This window comes from Plectropomus leopardus, chromosome 5, assembly GCF_008729295.1.
Source record: "Plectropomus leopardus isolate mb chromosome 5, YSFRI_Pleo_2.0, whole genome shotgun sequence".
Lineage (NCBI taxonomy): Eukaryota > Metazoa > Chordata > Actinopteri > Perciformes > Serranidae > Plectropomus > Plectropomus leopardus.
Genome location: NC_056467.1, coordinates 27,683,008 through 27,698,996, shown reverse-complemented (window position 1 = coordinate 27,698,996; position 15,989 = coordinate 27,683,008). Strand labels below are relative to the sequence as shown.

Genomic DNA, 15,989 nt, shown 5'->3' with positions numbered 1-15,989 from the left:
TCTGGACAGAGATGCAGGTTTTGCAGAAATTAGGGGCAAGATGTTAAAATATTCATTAATTCTACATGCAGTAAACACACATATTTCAAATACACCACAAACAGCCTCTTGGTTAATGCACAGCCCAGCACTTTATCTCATCAGGGTTCCTACTCCTTAAGGCAAGTCAGATTTAAGACTTTTAAAGACTTTTTTAATGCCAGTCAAAGTAAAATTAAAGACCAATTTTACAATGAACAAAACTGAAACACAAAAACACACAAAAAAAACCAAAAACCCACAAAAAATCAATTACAGCGATTACTTAGAGTTAGGGACAATTTTGTACAAATACTTAGTATTTACTCTAGTTAAAAGTTAGATGATCTACTTCAAGTGCTGAAAATATTAAAACTGTCTGGAGACAAACATAGAATACAATGAACATATGTAACTAGGGCATCCATTTGATTTGCCTTGAAAAAGCTTATTCATTTGCCATTTGACTGGATGTGGTAGATGTTGAGTGTTGTTGGCACATCTATCCTGATCAGTGTGACGTTCAATTCAAGAAAATTATTCAAAAAAAAAAAAAAAGATGTAACCAACAACTTTAGATTTCATGATGCAATGTCAGAAAAAAATGAATCATTATATCTTTCTCCCAGTGCATTTCAAAGACTTTTTAAAGACTGATTTTAGAATTTTTTAAGGCCTTATTTTTAGATGAATGAATTTGATCCCTATTAAGACCTCTTAACCTCTTAGACCTCTTCCTCTGCAGGAACCCTGCAAGTCTTTGGTCTTATTTTTTATGGGCGTTTTTCTTTTTCTTCTTAATCACTCAGATTCTATTGTATTTTCTGCATATCTATTGTCATATTGTGTTTTTTTATTGGTTTGTGTTGTGCTACCTTGCTGTAAAACAAGCCTCCTCTTTTGGAATCATGAGGATTTGACCTGAACTGAACTATTTCAGTCATGGGTTGTCATTCATGACAAATCACAGATACAGAAACTTTACTGACATGAGCTTAAGTGAACACAGGAAAACAGTCTGAAAACTGGCAGCAGAATCCCAGCAGAGTGTTATATGCCTGAAGGCTCTAACTGCCTCCCCCTACCTTAGTATCCTTTGCAAGTCCTGCAGATGTAAAAACTGGCATTATGCAGCCAATAAACAAATGTGGATGAAAACTAAGCCGAGGCCCACTGGATCCAGGCTAGGACCTTCCAGCTCCAGAAACAAGAGCTCACATGGGGATGTCAGCATCCTGGAAACCAGGGTCAGTCATGGAGACTGGTGTAGGCTGAGAGAAAAGGGAAATGCACGCCGGTTGCCCAGGTCAGAGATGTCATACCTGAGAGATGTCCATCACAGCATCGCAGCTGAGAGGTCGAGCAGAGGTCAGGTCATTGAAGCCCAGAAGAGTGGAGATGATACCGTTCTGATCAATCCTGCGAATCATGGTCCCATCCACAAAGAAGATTACACCATACTTATCCACCGTAATGCCTGCAGATAAAAAGTCACCCAACGGACAAAAGAGGAAAATATCCATCCGTTATTTTGTTTATCTGTGACTTAATGTGAGGACAGGGCACCGCTAAATGACAATTAAGCGCTATTCACCTCAATAAAAATTAAAGACTAATCACAGCAATAACAGCTAATGCAAGGATTGATTTTTTCAATCAATAACTGAGAACAATAGAGACATTAAATAAATGAACAGTACTGTATGCATTGATTCAATTACAACTAAAATATCATCAATGCAGTCTAGTTCTCTCAAGTTCTCTCTGCCTCAAAACAACACTGAAGCTTTCTTTGCATATGTCTGTACTTTTCTATTACACGAGGGTCTGTCAAACAATATTCAAGCAGCTATGAACATTTAGTCAACAGCAGAGACCGCAAAATGTTCTTTTTTCAATGCAAACCTGGATTATACAGCACATGCTGCACATTCCAGAGGGACTTTAATGTTATTTCAGTACATATGAATCACATATCATCCCAACGGAGGACAGCAAGTAAGCATGTGATCCAGTGACTAATGCATCATCCAGATATGGAAGCAAAAAGACAAAGAAGACCCCAGGAAACACAAGCAAAGGAATACCATAACAAAAGGGTTTTTTTAAAACAGCTGAGGCTATCGAACTATACATGAACAAAGTGATGGTGGTAAGATAAGAGAATTCAATGCATAAAAACTGAAGAGTATTGATCTAGCTTCTGAGACTACAGCCTTCAATGATCCAGCATCTAGTCCATCTACTCTGCTTCAAAATGAAAGGAGGAAAACAAGACCCCCCACTGACTTGAACTGCACACTACATTGATTCTAATATCCACACAATACCTCTGGGGTTAGTGAGAGTGGCCTCAACAGCCTTTCCTCCATCCCCACAGCGAGTGTCATCGTATGGGAGACACTGGTCACCGGTGCCCGCCACCAGCTCCAGATTCTTAGCCACGTCTTTCACAACATTCAAGGATTTAACCTTGAACACCTTCCTGCTGCTGGTATCCGAAAGGTACACGGCACCGTTCACGGGACTGGTGGCGAGGTAGTACTTATGAGCGGGGCTGTTACTGAGAGAAGGGAAGACAAAGAGAAGAAGTCAATAAAGCTGGAAGGGCTACAGTGCTTTCAATAAGAAACATTGTTTAATACAATTAAAATGGATTCAAAAGCCATTTAGAGAGTCAATTGGGCACAATTACAGTTTAAACCACGGACATGGAAAAAGAAAAATAGAATGAGATTAAACATGGCAAAATAGAATGAGATTAAACATGACATAATGGTGGAGCTTAGAACTCATCCACAATACAGTCAGCTTAGTTAGAAATCCCTGTTGTCAAAAGAGAGTAGAAACTCCATGCGTCTGATTATATTTGTATAGATACAATATGTGAAAACACTCTATACATATAGATCAAGATAAAGACGTCTAGTTTCTTTCAAATTATAGAAACAATAGCAATTCTGGGGGACAAAGAGAAATGAGCGTCTAGTGGGACTCGTCACTAGTCATTGGGGTACATTGAATCCTTTGACAGAAATCCTAATTACTACCCCATCCCTGACCCAAGCAATCTTTGTGATATCATCTGTCTATACACTACCCTGATTATCGCTAGAGGAAGTACAAATAAGTATGTTTTCTGTTTCCCTCGAGACTTTCTCTTTTTAAAGAAAACACAAATGCATAGCTGAAGCAGCAGTCCAAACACACTTAACATCCATCAGGCAGAGATTCCAGCACAGAAAAAAAACTATCAAACTTCCAACCAAGTCAGCAAATTAATCCTTCATATCCACAGGAGGTTGCCCAACCTGACAGACAGACAATGGAACCAAATATAACCAATCCTGCTGTGGCAGGACGCATGCAATCTATTGGCACACTGCAGTCAGAATAGGTGTCAGACAACAAAAGATCACTGTAGAGGAATTCACAGGAGTACAAATGAAGTGACAGAGAGGCTTGTTTCTATTAAAAATCCACTCCTGCATAAAATAAGCACATGATCTTCATGATTTATCACAGGATAATTGAGACAAACTTCCCACCAATTTTCATGAATAAAACTCCAAACATTTCCATGACTTTTCAAGGACCAAAAAGTGCCTATAATCACTCAAAGTGTATATCATGAACAGAACTATAAAGAGTAGATTTTACTCCAAATGTTAATTATATCATTATAGGCAATTCACGGACACAGAGCAGTAGAGCTCCTTAGTGCGGGAATGACGGCTGTCAATTTGGTAAAAAGAACGCACCATACCAGCAAACTACCATGTGCTACTTTTACAGCAGTAGAAATGAAAATCAAACTCTATGAACACATAATGCCAGGTAGCTGACATACATGGAGGGGAAGATGGAACGCAGGGAGAAAGTGAAGAAACTGTCGCATAAAAATTCATGTTAAATCTACTTAACAACTACGGAAAATACATTTACCCTTATGTTACATTTAGTGGAAGGTAATCCCTGAAAGATTACTGTAACAATTAATTTCCCTACACACAACATCCCAGACTTTCAAGGATTTGAAAATGTCCATTACTTTCCCATGCTTGAAAAATGAAATTGTGGAATTCCATTACTTTTCTAGGTTTTCTCTGTCCATTGTAAGCCTGTAGAGACTCTAGGCAGGACCGATCTTGTTTTGAAAGTGGCAGATTTGACTGACAGATTTGATGGACTACTGTGCTCTCACAAATACAGGACATAGCACAATTTGTACTTGGATAAGATGACCGTTTTGTGGGTGTCATCCACATGACAAACAATCGACTGATCTACTTCAACTAGTTCTATTTGTTTAATAATTGATTGTCAGAAAATGTACCAACAATTTGGCTTATCATTTATACTGATACATTTTTAAACCCCTTTCAAGCTAAAATGCAAAACATGTAGAGGTTTCAGCTTTACAAATGTGATATTTTGCAGCCTTTCCCTGCTGTTGTTGACTGTTGGTCAGACAAAACAAGGACTTACACCCCCTTTCCACCAATATTAAGGTGTGTGTGCAGGATTTTTACACATGGTAAACTTGCCAAAAACAAGCTATAGACTCCTTTCCCATTACCAGTATAGCAGAGCTATGTACACTGCTCGAGTATGCTTTTCTGTGTGTGTTTTTAGGTGTCATATTCAACATCACAGAAAGATTGGCAAAAAGGTAAACCGAAAGCAGAATGAAGAAAGGTCTGTGAAAACTTTACGGTGGTTACTCTTTATGTATCTCTTATTCAATCCTTTTTTCAAACAACTCAAAACAAACTAACTTGGATCGATGTTTTAGCGATGCCCAGCTGGAGACAGACAGTATTTAGTGGCTGCGAGTCATTGCATCTTGCTGGTTAAGGGGCTAAAATTTGTGTGTTCAGGCAGGTGTTGTGTTTCCATCAATACCAATCAGAGCCAGAAGTGATTAATACCTGTGACTACTGAAGTCATTTGATAGGGGTGTGAGTCAGACTCAGAATCAGAAACACTGCCTATTGTTACATTAAAAACACAGATGTTAGCAGGTATTCCTGTTCCCTTTGTGCAGTGGATGGGAGGCTTTAGTTACCAGTTTAGCAATGCAGTATTGAGCGCCACCTCAAAGATGACCAGAGTTATCAGGGCAGGATACAGCACAGTTCTGCCAGACCTGATAAGCATTACTGAGAAACCTGCCAGCAGGGTGTCATTCAAAGTGGATTAATACAGAATTTCAACTATAACCTTGAGGGTTCTTTGAGGGCTTATGGTCGACACGACAGTGCCAGGGCTAATATTTTTATAATACAACAAGAAGAAAGACCAGTGGGTCTGTGGAATTGTCAACTCTGGTACATAATTTTAAATGACAATTGACCTTCAATGAATCAGTGATGACAGGACACTGCAGCAAACCTCAGGCACACATGTCACATCAGCCCACTGACCAAGTTGACTGATATGTTGGTCTGCAGTACGTTCCAGGTACAACCGGCTGGCTCAGAGAAAAACGACTGCTGTCTTTGAGTAGGTCTGTAGCAAACCTCAATAACAGGAATATGCTTTGCATTCTATCTACCATGTGCAATCAGCTGATACCTTATCAGCTCCCAGTTGCATGTAGAACAGTGTTAGTCCCCCATAGTGTTTGAAACTATGAGGCGTTATTCCCTGACCTTGAGCTATGGCCATATACTCCATCTATATTCACTGACAACATCTAGTTTGTAGAAGATAATTGGATTTTGCTGCATGCTGGCGGGGCAACGGAGGGAGTGTTGTTGGAGTGGATGGGGACATCCTTAGTAGGGGGTCAATGAACATTGCAGTGAGATCACCCACCTCCCAGTCCTATCGCTATAGCTCACACATGAACAGGAGGCAGCCACCCGTTTTATACAGACACATGCTGTGTTTTCCAACATAAATCTCCTCTTTAATATGCAAATGTGTTTGGAGTACTGAGAGCAAGGGACTCAGCTTTGACATTTCTTTAGATTTTCCTCCAGGAAACAAGGCATGAGTGTATATGGGACATGTAAGTTACTCACATTTTTGTTCTGCACAAAGACATCCAAGACATAAAGACTGACAAAAGATGTCAGAAACAGAAAGCAGCAAAGAGCTTCTGAGTGTTTTGTTAATGTGGCTATTCTTGAAAAGAGAGGCCAGTGACCAGCATCACTTGGCTTTTCATCCTCACTTCGACCACATATTCCCCTGCTGAAGTCACAACTCTCTGATAGAAAATCAATCAATATCCTTCTGCCTGAGACATGCTATCTAAAGACAGCACGCAGAGATTTCCCCTACCACCTCCTGCCAATGAAAATGAGGGACTTGTATCTTAAGTCACTGATAAAATCTACACCGAGTTGCCATTTTTATAGGTCTCACCTAGCTACATAGAAAACCAATGCTTTTTAGACATCATATCAAGTCTTTCTATTGAACTATATGGAAAGGTGTTGGAGAAATAATTAGGGCACCTTTAACTATGAAATATAATTAAAATTGAAAAACTACAGTCCAAATGACTGCAGTATGCAATAACTCCTCTGACAACACAAACTATGAGTAGTACATTTCATAAAGGTGGGATTCCTTGTAGCATGGTTGTGTTCAATTGCATTCAGCGAGGCAACCCGCGGACATGTTACATTTGCATGTGACGTTTTAACAACGCTGTGGTTAACATGTAATTGGGTTTACATGCAGACACCACTTGGGTATGGTTAGGAAAAGATCATGTTTCAGCTTAAAACACCTGTTTTTTGTGTCAATATCCCTAGTGGAAAGTAATGGGTCACAAAAAACCATCCATATTTGGTGCATAGAAAGGCACTTGTGAAACAACAAGAGGTTGGTAAAACCAGGGGCATCGTAGTTGGGGGAAAGGTGGGACTCATCACCCAGGGCCCCAGCGTGAGGGGGCCCTCAAAAAGTCTTGGTTGAAAGGTTTGATTCTGTTTTCACTGGTTTATTTCTGAGAAATTAATGATATAACTAAATGACAACTGGCTAATTATATATTGGATGAGAGACTGAACCGTGTATTAAAAGGCTCTCTGAACCAACATATACTGCCATGTTTTTCCCAGCACAGGTGAAATTGGATTTCGAGGCCCAGAAGCTGCTTATGCATAGGGCCATGACTTTAGTGCTATGCCCCTAGCTAAAACTCAACTAGATTGGTTGTTTTTTGGTCTGTAAAAGTAAAAAGAACAACATTACTATCAAAACTCTGATGTGATACATACGAAACGCACAAATGTAACATCTTTGGTTTGCAGGAATGTAAAATTACAATTTTTTTTTTCTGGTGACTGGGCTGAGCAATGTCTACTTAATAAACTGGCGGTGCAGTGTATGTGCTTTATCCCTGATGAGATTCCTTAACTAATGGCAACTCCACAAACATTTTAATTAAAGCGATACATTAAAAAGCATATCACTAAATTACTCAATACTTGCACATTGGATAATGTAATTTGACCGCCAATATCACAACTAAGGAAAAGTGCAGCCTCTACTGAGCCAACAATCACTAACATTCTCTCTTTGCAATCACACACACAGATGCAAAAGCAGTATGGCCAACAAAGCACCAAATTCAGAGATCAAGTAGGTTCATAAACCAATAACAAAGCACTACTTCTACAGCGCTACGAAGATAAAAATATGCATTCAGTCAGTATTTCAAGATAAGATCTTACACCGCTCAAAAGGGCACTTTGACATCAAGTATGTGGACTTTACCCTTTTCTATATTAATTTAAGCAAATACTGTAAGGCTTACCTATGCCTGAAGTCTTTATTTCTGTTTGCCAGAGACAGCAGAAAATGAGAGAGGAAGAGAAAGGAGAGAAAATGTTAGTTGTTAGTGAATAATTTTAAGAACAAAAAGTTGTTAGTGAAGAGTATTAATTAAAAGAGTATCACGAGAAAGCAAACTATTCCTTTTCTACTCAAAACTTTGTCTTTGCTGAGGTTAGCAAAAACTGTCATCTTTTCCTGGAACATCTTCTGTTTAGAGCCCATTACATTCTGTTCAGCGCCTATCAGGGCCAAACTCCAGCTGATACAGGTGGATAAGACAGGCAAGACCATCAATCCTGAGCCTTTAGGGCATCTCTGTCTATCTCAATCGACCTGTGGTTTATGACCTGTGCGCAAGCCCATCTGAGCTCATGGTCCTGAGTGAATCCTAGTGGGCTACTCCTCCGTTACCTGAGCTCCAGGACACTGGTGACATTCCCCGTGGTGAAAATCCTCCTCACATAGTTGAAATCGCCCACGTACAGACTTCCATCAGAGCCACAGGCCAGAGCCACGGGGGCCAGCAGCTTGTTTCCGTCAGCAAGGCCATTACAGCTGGGGCAGGAGATGCTGCGCCTGCGCCCGTTCCCCATCACGCTGCCGATTACAGGAGGCTGCTGGGAGATAAAGACGTTCTCCCCGTTGCCCATGTGAAGAATACCTGATGAGGACAAAGAACAAAGTAACACCTGCAAACTGTTTAAGTTGAGCAGAGGTTAAAAATTGGGATCTATTTTGCTGAAATTAGATGCAAGCAAAAATACAAGTGCAGATTACTGGAGCAAGTGAAAATGGATTTGATGGTTATTTTTCTGTTATTTTGCTAACCAGAGGTGGGCTTAAAGTGCAGATGAAACAGCATTTCAAGAGTATCCAACTTCAGTATTGTGACGCTTCTCTGACAAGCAGGGGCAACATAATGTTGAGAGGAATTTGATTTAATTTTTGACAACTGACGTGTCATATACACAAAAGAATATACGCAGCTGAGCTTTTGTTAACTATGCTCTACACTTCAGGGAGACTCGGAGAGATTGCTCCCTCCAGTTGGCAGCCCCCAATCTTTGGAATAGTCTCCCAGCTAGCTTGAGATCACTGGACTCTATGGAGTCTTTTAAAGAATAGTTAAAAACTTTCCTGTTCATACAGGCATTCAGGTAGCAAATAATGTTTTATGTTTTAATCCTGTGTTTTTGTCTGCTCTCACTGTATATTTTAACTGTGTTTTATTTTGATGTATTTGATATTTGTTTTTATTTCATTTTATTATGTCTGTGAAGCAGTTTGTGATTGATGTCTGTGAAATGTGCTATATGAATATACTTGCTTGGAAGAAAGCATAGCGGGATTTTGATATAAGTGAAGTACCTGGATGAAACAAGTATACGCTACAGATAATGGGCTCTTCACAAATATGAGTATGATCTGAATAAAATTTGTGCGTATCTGTACTGATGATGAAGGAAAATCCTTTTTTTGGCTAGCTGTGTTTAATGTGTTGTGCTGTGTTTAATTTCCTATGAACAAACATGATCTGAAGCACAACCCTGACATTGCTCTGTAAAATATTTTCTAATATAAATATAAAATATAAATTTAAAAATAATAATTCTAATAATCAAAAAAAAAACAACTTTTGATCAAATCATATCTGATTAAAAATTACAACTTCTGCTTTGGTCCCACCCATTTCCAGTTTAAACACCACCTTTGTCTGTTCTGAGCACGCTAAACAGATACAAATACAGATATAAATAATGATGTAATTGCTCCTGGCTAATAAGAGTGTAATATATATATATATTTTTTTTTTTTTTGGCATAAATTGCTAATTTGGTGCACACTATGGCCTGGAGATGTGATCTTAAAGAGTTAAAAAGACATTTTTCATTTCATCTCGACTTTAAACAACAGGCAGTTAAACCAGCCTCTCTAATCTTCTTTGTAAGCAGCAGAGTGTTTATTAATATGCCCGAAAGTGCATTCAGGCCAGTTGCTCCGAAAAAAATCCAAATCTATCTTTGAGAGGCTTTCTTAAACAACAGCCCAATAATGAATATATAGCCTCCAGAATATGTTACCAACAACAGATGTTGTCTCATTTCAAGTGTGATTTACATTCGAAGATACACTTTAAATCCCATCTAATGACGTACACAGACCTAAGAAAATTATATTGATACAGTTAGAATACTACAACAAAAATATTAAATGTGTTCCCATTAGTAACTGTTGACTGTGCTTTTTACACCAGTGATTACAGAGGTTGCACCTAATTAGTCACATTTAGGTATGTTTACACACACATACAGTTTATCAGTTCCACTCCAGCAAATTGTCCATGCAATTCACATTACTGCATTAGCTAATTAGCTCCCAATTAATCCTGTTCACACAACAGAAATTTAATAAGATTATACAGAAGACAAAGTGTTTGGAGTTTTGCTTAAATAAAAAATGTTGCAATATTTACACGAAGGAGCTCAAGCTTGCAGAAATCTACACATAAACAGTCTGGTGTGTATGTGCAGAGATGCATAAAGGGTTATGTATACTGATGTTTGCAAATTCCATTTAATAACATTTAAGTGATTAATTGAGATGCCCGTGCTTCTTGATGTGTGTGCAATAACATGCAGTGTAGTTAAGAAATGGTGAGAAAAATGATTAAAACAGGATGCTCATGTTGCTGTGTTTCTGCTGTGTCTATGTAGGCAACTGCCTGCTAAAACATTATCGATGATAACTTGGTCAGCTGAGGTCTCCCAACTGAGATTATGATCCTTCTAGGGCTGCACCTAACGATTATTTTTTCATTGATTAATCTATTGATTATTTTTTCAATCAACCGATAAATCTACTGATTGTTTTTTTTATTGATGTAACTATTATTTTTTTTTATTACACGATTAATATAACAACAAATTTACCAAAAATAACCTTTTAAAACTTGTCATACACTGCAGGGCATTATCCCTCCCCCAAAAAACAGCCCAGTCTTGGTAATCTGTGTTTTACAGTCTGATATAAAGTCTCTCCAAAATAAAAATTAATGCAAGAGCTTGTTCCACTCAAGTTAAAGGAATGTAGTGCAATCTGCATTTAGCAATCAAACAACAAGATAAATAAAACAATGTAAAATACAAGACATTTTCAGGAGGAGTAACAAAACAGTTACTCTACACGAGTAAAAAAACGGCAAGCCACCGTTTCTCTAGATGTGCTGCAGCTGACACACAGCTCAGACACGCCTGACAAGCGCTGCTCGGGCGAGCAGTGTTCACGCTCTGACTTGATACAGGAGCGCCAAAACAAAAAACAACACACGCTCTCATGCCGCACGCTGTGTGAAACGGTGTGACGCGTCGACACACGTTACGTGAATTGGCGTATTCATGCGTCACCCCAGCTTTAGACCCTTCAATGCAGTTTAAAATGTGTATTAGGTGACATTTTCAAATTTAGGTTAAAGTCAACACACAGACATGATTCTGATATTTGGAATAGGACGCACCTCCGCTAACTGAAGCCATTAAAATTGCTCTGTGTGCCTGTGTTTGCAATAAGAGGTGGTCTTGGTGCATGGAAACACAGGCACAATTTCACGCCAAAATGGGGACCAAAAAGCCCTTGGCACAAGTGGAATCTTTTGGAGCTAGAGAATAATCACGCAGGCACAATCGCAAGAAACTGACTTGCCTCGATTAAAAGTGGCGTTGTGCCTGCCTTTCTAACTCTGCTGGCTTTGCGCGTGAAAAAAAATTGAGCTGTGTTAGTACAGTTCATGTGCAGGCTTTCGTGCATGCACCCACACACACATGCACTCTATGTTTCCATTAGTGTTGCCAATCCATCCTCTTGGAAAATGTTCAAATATGTAAATGTAAAGATGTTCCTGCTGCCCAATCAATATAATCATATTTGAAATTCAGCATCTGCATGTCTGCAGCAGTTTGTCTGCCTCTGATGGTACTTGGTGACCTGAGTTCTTTAAGCGGCACAACATTTGGTCTATCAGTAAAGATCAGCCAAGCATCTCCTTCCTGGGACTTGATTTAATCTTAGGGGCTGCTGCTGCTGGGAGTAGCAGACTGACAGCAATTAAATTAGGGATGATTTTAAAAATGCTGGGCATGAACAAGACATGGAGGTGCCAAAGGAGAGGAAGGGGTGGAAGAACTGGCAGTGGAGGAGGTGAGGGGCAAGTAGCAGCTCTGTGCCTCCCCCAGACAAGCACATTCGGACTCAGCAGGTCTAGTGTGACATATCAAAGTGCCACCTTCCTGAGCACTTTTCATATAAGTATTCCTCATCTCCTCAGATGAGCCCATGTAGACACAAACAGACTGTGAAGCCCAGCTAGTGACAGCTGCCCTAGGTTTTTCTCTTTCGACTCCCATTCCTGCCTTTCAGGAGTAATTTGCTGGCAATAATAAAATTGACCCCCCTCACCTAAAAATGGACAGTGGTAATAAAAAAAGTCAGATCTATCTAAGGCTACATGACACTGCTGAATTGAAAAAACCTTGAAATGCTACAGGCAGGGAGGACAATTCAGCATCACACTAAAAGCATCATCTAATGCTGGAGACATGGAGGAGACAGTGGAAGAATAGGACAATGGAATAATACCTCATTGGTTCTCAGGAGTGCATGATGTCACAGACATTTGAAAAGTGTTTTTGTTTTGTTTTTGTTTTTTCCTTTCCTTTATTATTATTAAATGTGGAACATTATGCCTGTCTACATAAATGTATCTTTAATATTTCCTTGGTGCATCTACATCAGACAGTACCCTGATTAATATTTATGTGGTCTGCTTAGTTTTTTTTTTTTTTTTTTGTTTTGTTTTGTTTTGTTTGTTTGTTTGTTTTTTTTTTCTTCATTTTTGCCTCTTCTGAACTAATTGATTGTTTGTTTGTACAATGTGTGCAAATTTATTTTTATTTAATTTATTTAATTTATTTATTTATTTATTTATTTTTTTACTGCCATTTGATTGGGTGTTATGGTTGTGGATGTTGTTGAGTGTTGCTGTATTGCAAAAACAATAAATATATGTTCAAAAAAAAAAAAAAAAGCATCATCTAATGCACTGGGTGGATATGGTGGAACTTATCTGCAGGCTTGTGCACATGCAGAAATGTGATAAGGAGCAGCAAACTAGAGACTTACACCACAAAATGTTAAGTTAGAAAAAAGTTTTATATTGATACCTAACAAGGTTTAATTTCTTTTTTTTTTTTTTAAAGCAAAGCAAACCCAAACCATATGCATCTTGGTGAGAAATCCACAATTTGCAAATCATAAATGGATTAAGAAAATTATTTAAAAAAAAGAAAAATCTAGGAAAAAATGTCTATGGAAAAAATAAAAAAAGCTGGGCTGAAACTATATTATAATTATAATAATTACATATTTAAAATTATGTTATAGAAAAAAAAAAAAAATATTTTCTAGGTTTTTCCAAGTCTGTTTGCCTTTTTTTCCGTTTGTTTTACTTTCTTTTACCCTTTTTTTGTAATTTTCATTTATTTATTGACCTACTTATTTTTAGGGTACTTATGTTTCTCATTGTCTTCTTCCCATGTTTTTGAAAGAAAACAAGCCAGTTTGCTCATGTTTGAAAGGGTTTAATGACATGCTTGTATTCAGTGTAGAACAAATTAAACAATTGTTAGTTCCAACAACTTATTTACTAAAATGGTACACACTACCGCTCTCCTAAGTGGGCATGGTCTCCTTTCCCGCCTAGCACCCCAAATCGTTTTGAAGTGTAGTGAACGTTTTGTGGATGTATGTGAGCAGATTTAAAACAATGCAACACTATATTACACATAAACTTAATGCTTGCTCTTTCTTTTGCCACTCCTTTTTATGTGCTAGCTTAATTTTTGATATCAACACATTATAAGATCATATCTGTCTGATTACGCTCTTTTACCCCCTCCAGAAACAGCTGAAAAACAGTGATAGTACTATTAAGCAAAAAAACCCAAGTTTCTTAACTTTCAGAAGCTAGCTACATAGCCCAGTGTTTCTATAGATTTTAATAATACCTAGATACTGGACCAAAGGTGCAGCGCGGCATGCTGCCCATTGAATATGTGTAGGAGTATTTCTCTTGCTAGCCCCACCTGCAAGTTCCCTGTCAGCTTATAGATTTTACATTGTGATGATAAAACCACTATGACTAAAAAAATATAACTGAATTTTTTTGCAATTTGAGGCATCCTGATAACAGTTTTACTAACATCTCTTTTACAATGGTGGTTTTAAAGGTAAAATACTTTTTGGGCGGCAAGGGATTTTTTTTTTTGCTGCAATACCACAAGTGGCCACTGGGAAAATTTGCTGCAAGACTGAACTGCTCTCATAGGGGCCTGAGCATTTTACTATTATTACCAAACTAGAATGCGACTATTTAGAATTTCCTGTGTCTGTACAGACAATGACAGTCATAGCTACACCTTTTAACCATCTTTAAAATTGTAGCTTACACATAGCAATCTGACAGGAAGGGGGAAAGTAGACCAAGGTTCTGTTATTGGAGCATGGAGTGGAAATGGACTTGGGAAGGGCTAAGTGTATTTTGATTTGTAATTTTACTTATACTAATGTACATAAGTGGTCTGCTCTACGGTATCTTCTTTTTAATCATAGAAACTAATTCCAAGAAAAACTGAAAACTGCATTAGCAGTGCATTACCTCATGATGATTTAAAAAAAATGAATACATAATGTGTCAAAATTAAGACTTCTTTGAGTATGAAAAATTTTTTTGAGTAGGTGTTTCAATAAAAGAGTGCTTTAGAATAGCAATTTAAAAAGGGATTACTTGACTCACCACTCTGGATATTTAAAGCATGGTGCTTGTCTATAGTCCATCCTCCCAGTTTGGAGGCAGTGGTTTCGTAGCCCTGTAGAACAGCAGTCCTCTTCTCCCAGAGAATAAGATCTGGACATGACTCATATTCAAAACCCACAGATACTAAGGAGAGAAGCGAAGATAAAAGTAGAATTAATGAGCCACACATGTTCTGGATTAAAAATAAAAATATGAATAACGTGCAATATATACTTGATCACCTACCAAAAGCTTCTGACAGTCCGTAGACCTTCTGGCTGTAGACGTCAGCCTTGTCCCACACAAAGTCATATGCAAGGTTTGGGGCTGCAGGAAACCACTTTCTGAAGAGCCTGCCTTCCACAGCCACCATGAGGTGCACCTTCATCAAGTTAAAAGGGATTGTGGAGTGGGTGAGGGTCACCCTCAGTATCGACTTGTAACCTGGAGTCCTGCTGCTTAAATAGCCGAGTTTCATATCTGTCCCTGGTATGGGCACTTCCTCCTGCAGAGACTACAGACAAAAAAAGAAAGATTATAAATGACAGAAAGCAAACATAAGTCCTTAGGCTAGCTGACAGGAATTGTAAATATTAAAGGGATTAGAAATCTATTTTCTTCTGTGTTTAAGGTAGGATTGTTAACACGCCTCTGCATGTCCTTTATTTCACGCAAATTATCAATTTGTTTTTCCTTGGGTTTGTGGCTACTTCAACCTTTGTCATGTATTTTTCATAGCCTTGCCTCCAACCAAAAACATGGACCCATGGGAAGATTAGAGACATCAATTAGAGGACAATTATAATCATGTGTTACAGGGAATCCAATGAAGGATTTCTTCATTATGTACTCCATTGAGTATTTTCATAATTGAATTAATAATAGCAAGTCCTTCATTAGGACAATAGTCTTCCCTGCAGTCCATATGAAAATGGCATCGCTTGAATGCCCTTGGGCTCCGAGCCTGCACAGTTTAATAATGTATCGAGTAATAAAAGTTGGTTTAGTGAGAGACAACGCTGAGGTTTTGGGAGATTCCACTGAGGTCAGACCCGTAACCTTTCGATGACACAACAGTAGGTTGGCACTCATTGTACATTGTTCGTATTTAGGATCACAGGGTCGACAGCAGTGGTTTGGTTGACCAGCTTCTCTCTGCTCTAATTAAGTGACCTCTTGTCGCCTGTCTCGACAGTACAGAACAAGATGTAAAGTAACAATTAGAACAACTATCCAAAGCGACATTGGTCAGAGGACATGTCATTTATGATGTGCTTCTTTTTAAATGTTCAAAAAGTGTGGCCATGCTTGGTTAATTGATCAGATT

General features: G+C 38.4%; 1 protein-coding gene across 1 annotated transcript in view; it reads right to left on the bottom strand.

The window, feature by feature from the left end:
• tenm4 (teneurin transmembrane protein 4) overlaps positions 1–15,989 on the bottom strand; it is a 195,079-nt gene that overhangs the window by 40,335 nt on the left and 138,755 nt on the right. The window contains exons 20-25 of the mRNA XM_042486820.1: positions 14,909–15,176; positions 14,663–14,806; positions 8,227–8,476; positions 7,796–7,816; positions 2,349–2,581; positions 1,341–1,495 (exon numbers count right to left, since the gene is read on the bottom strand). Of these exons, the coding sequence (XP_042342754.1) occupies positions 1,341–1,495; positions 2,349–2,581; positions 7,796–7,816; positions 8,227–8,476; positions 14,663–14,806; positions 14,909–15,176 (1,071 nt within the window). The remainder of the gene's footprint in view (positions 1–1,340; positions 1,496–2,348; positions 2,582–7,795; positions 7,817–8,226; positions 8,477–14,662; positions 14,807–14,908; positions 15,177–15,989) is intronic.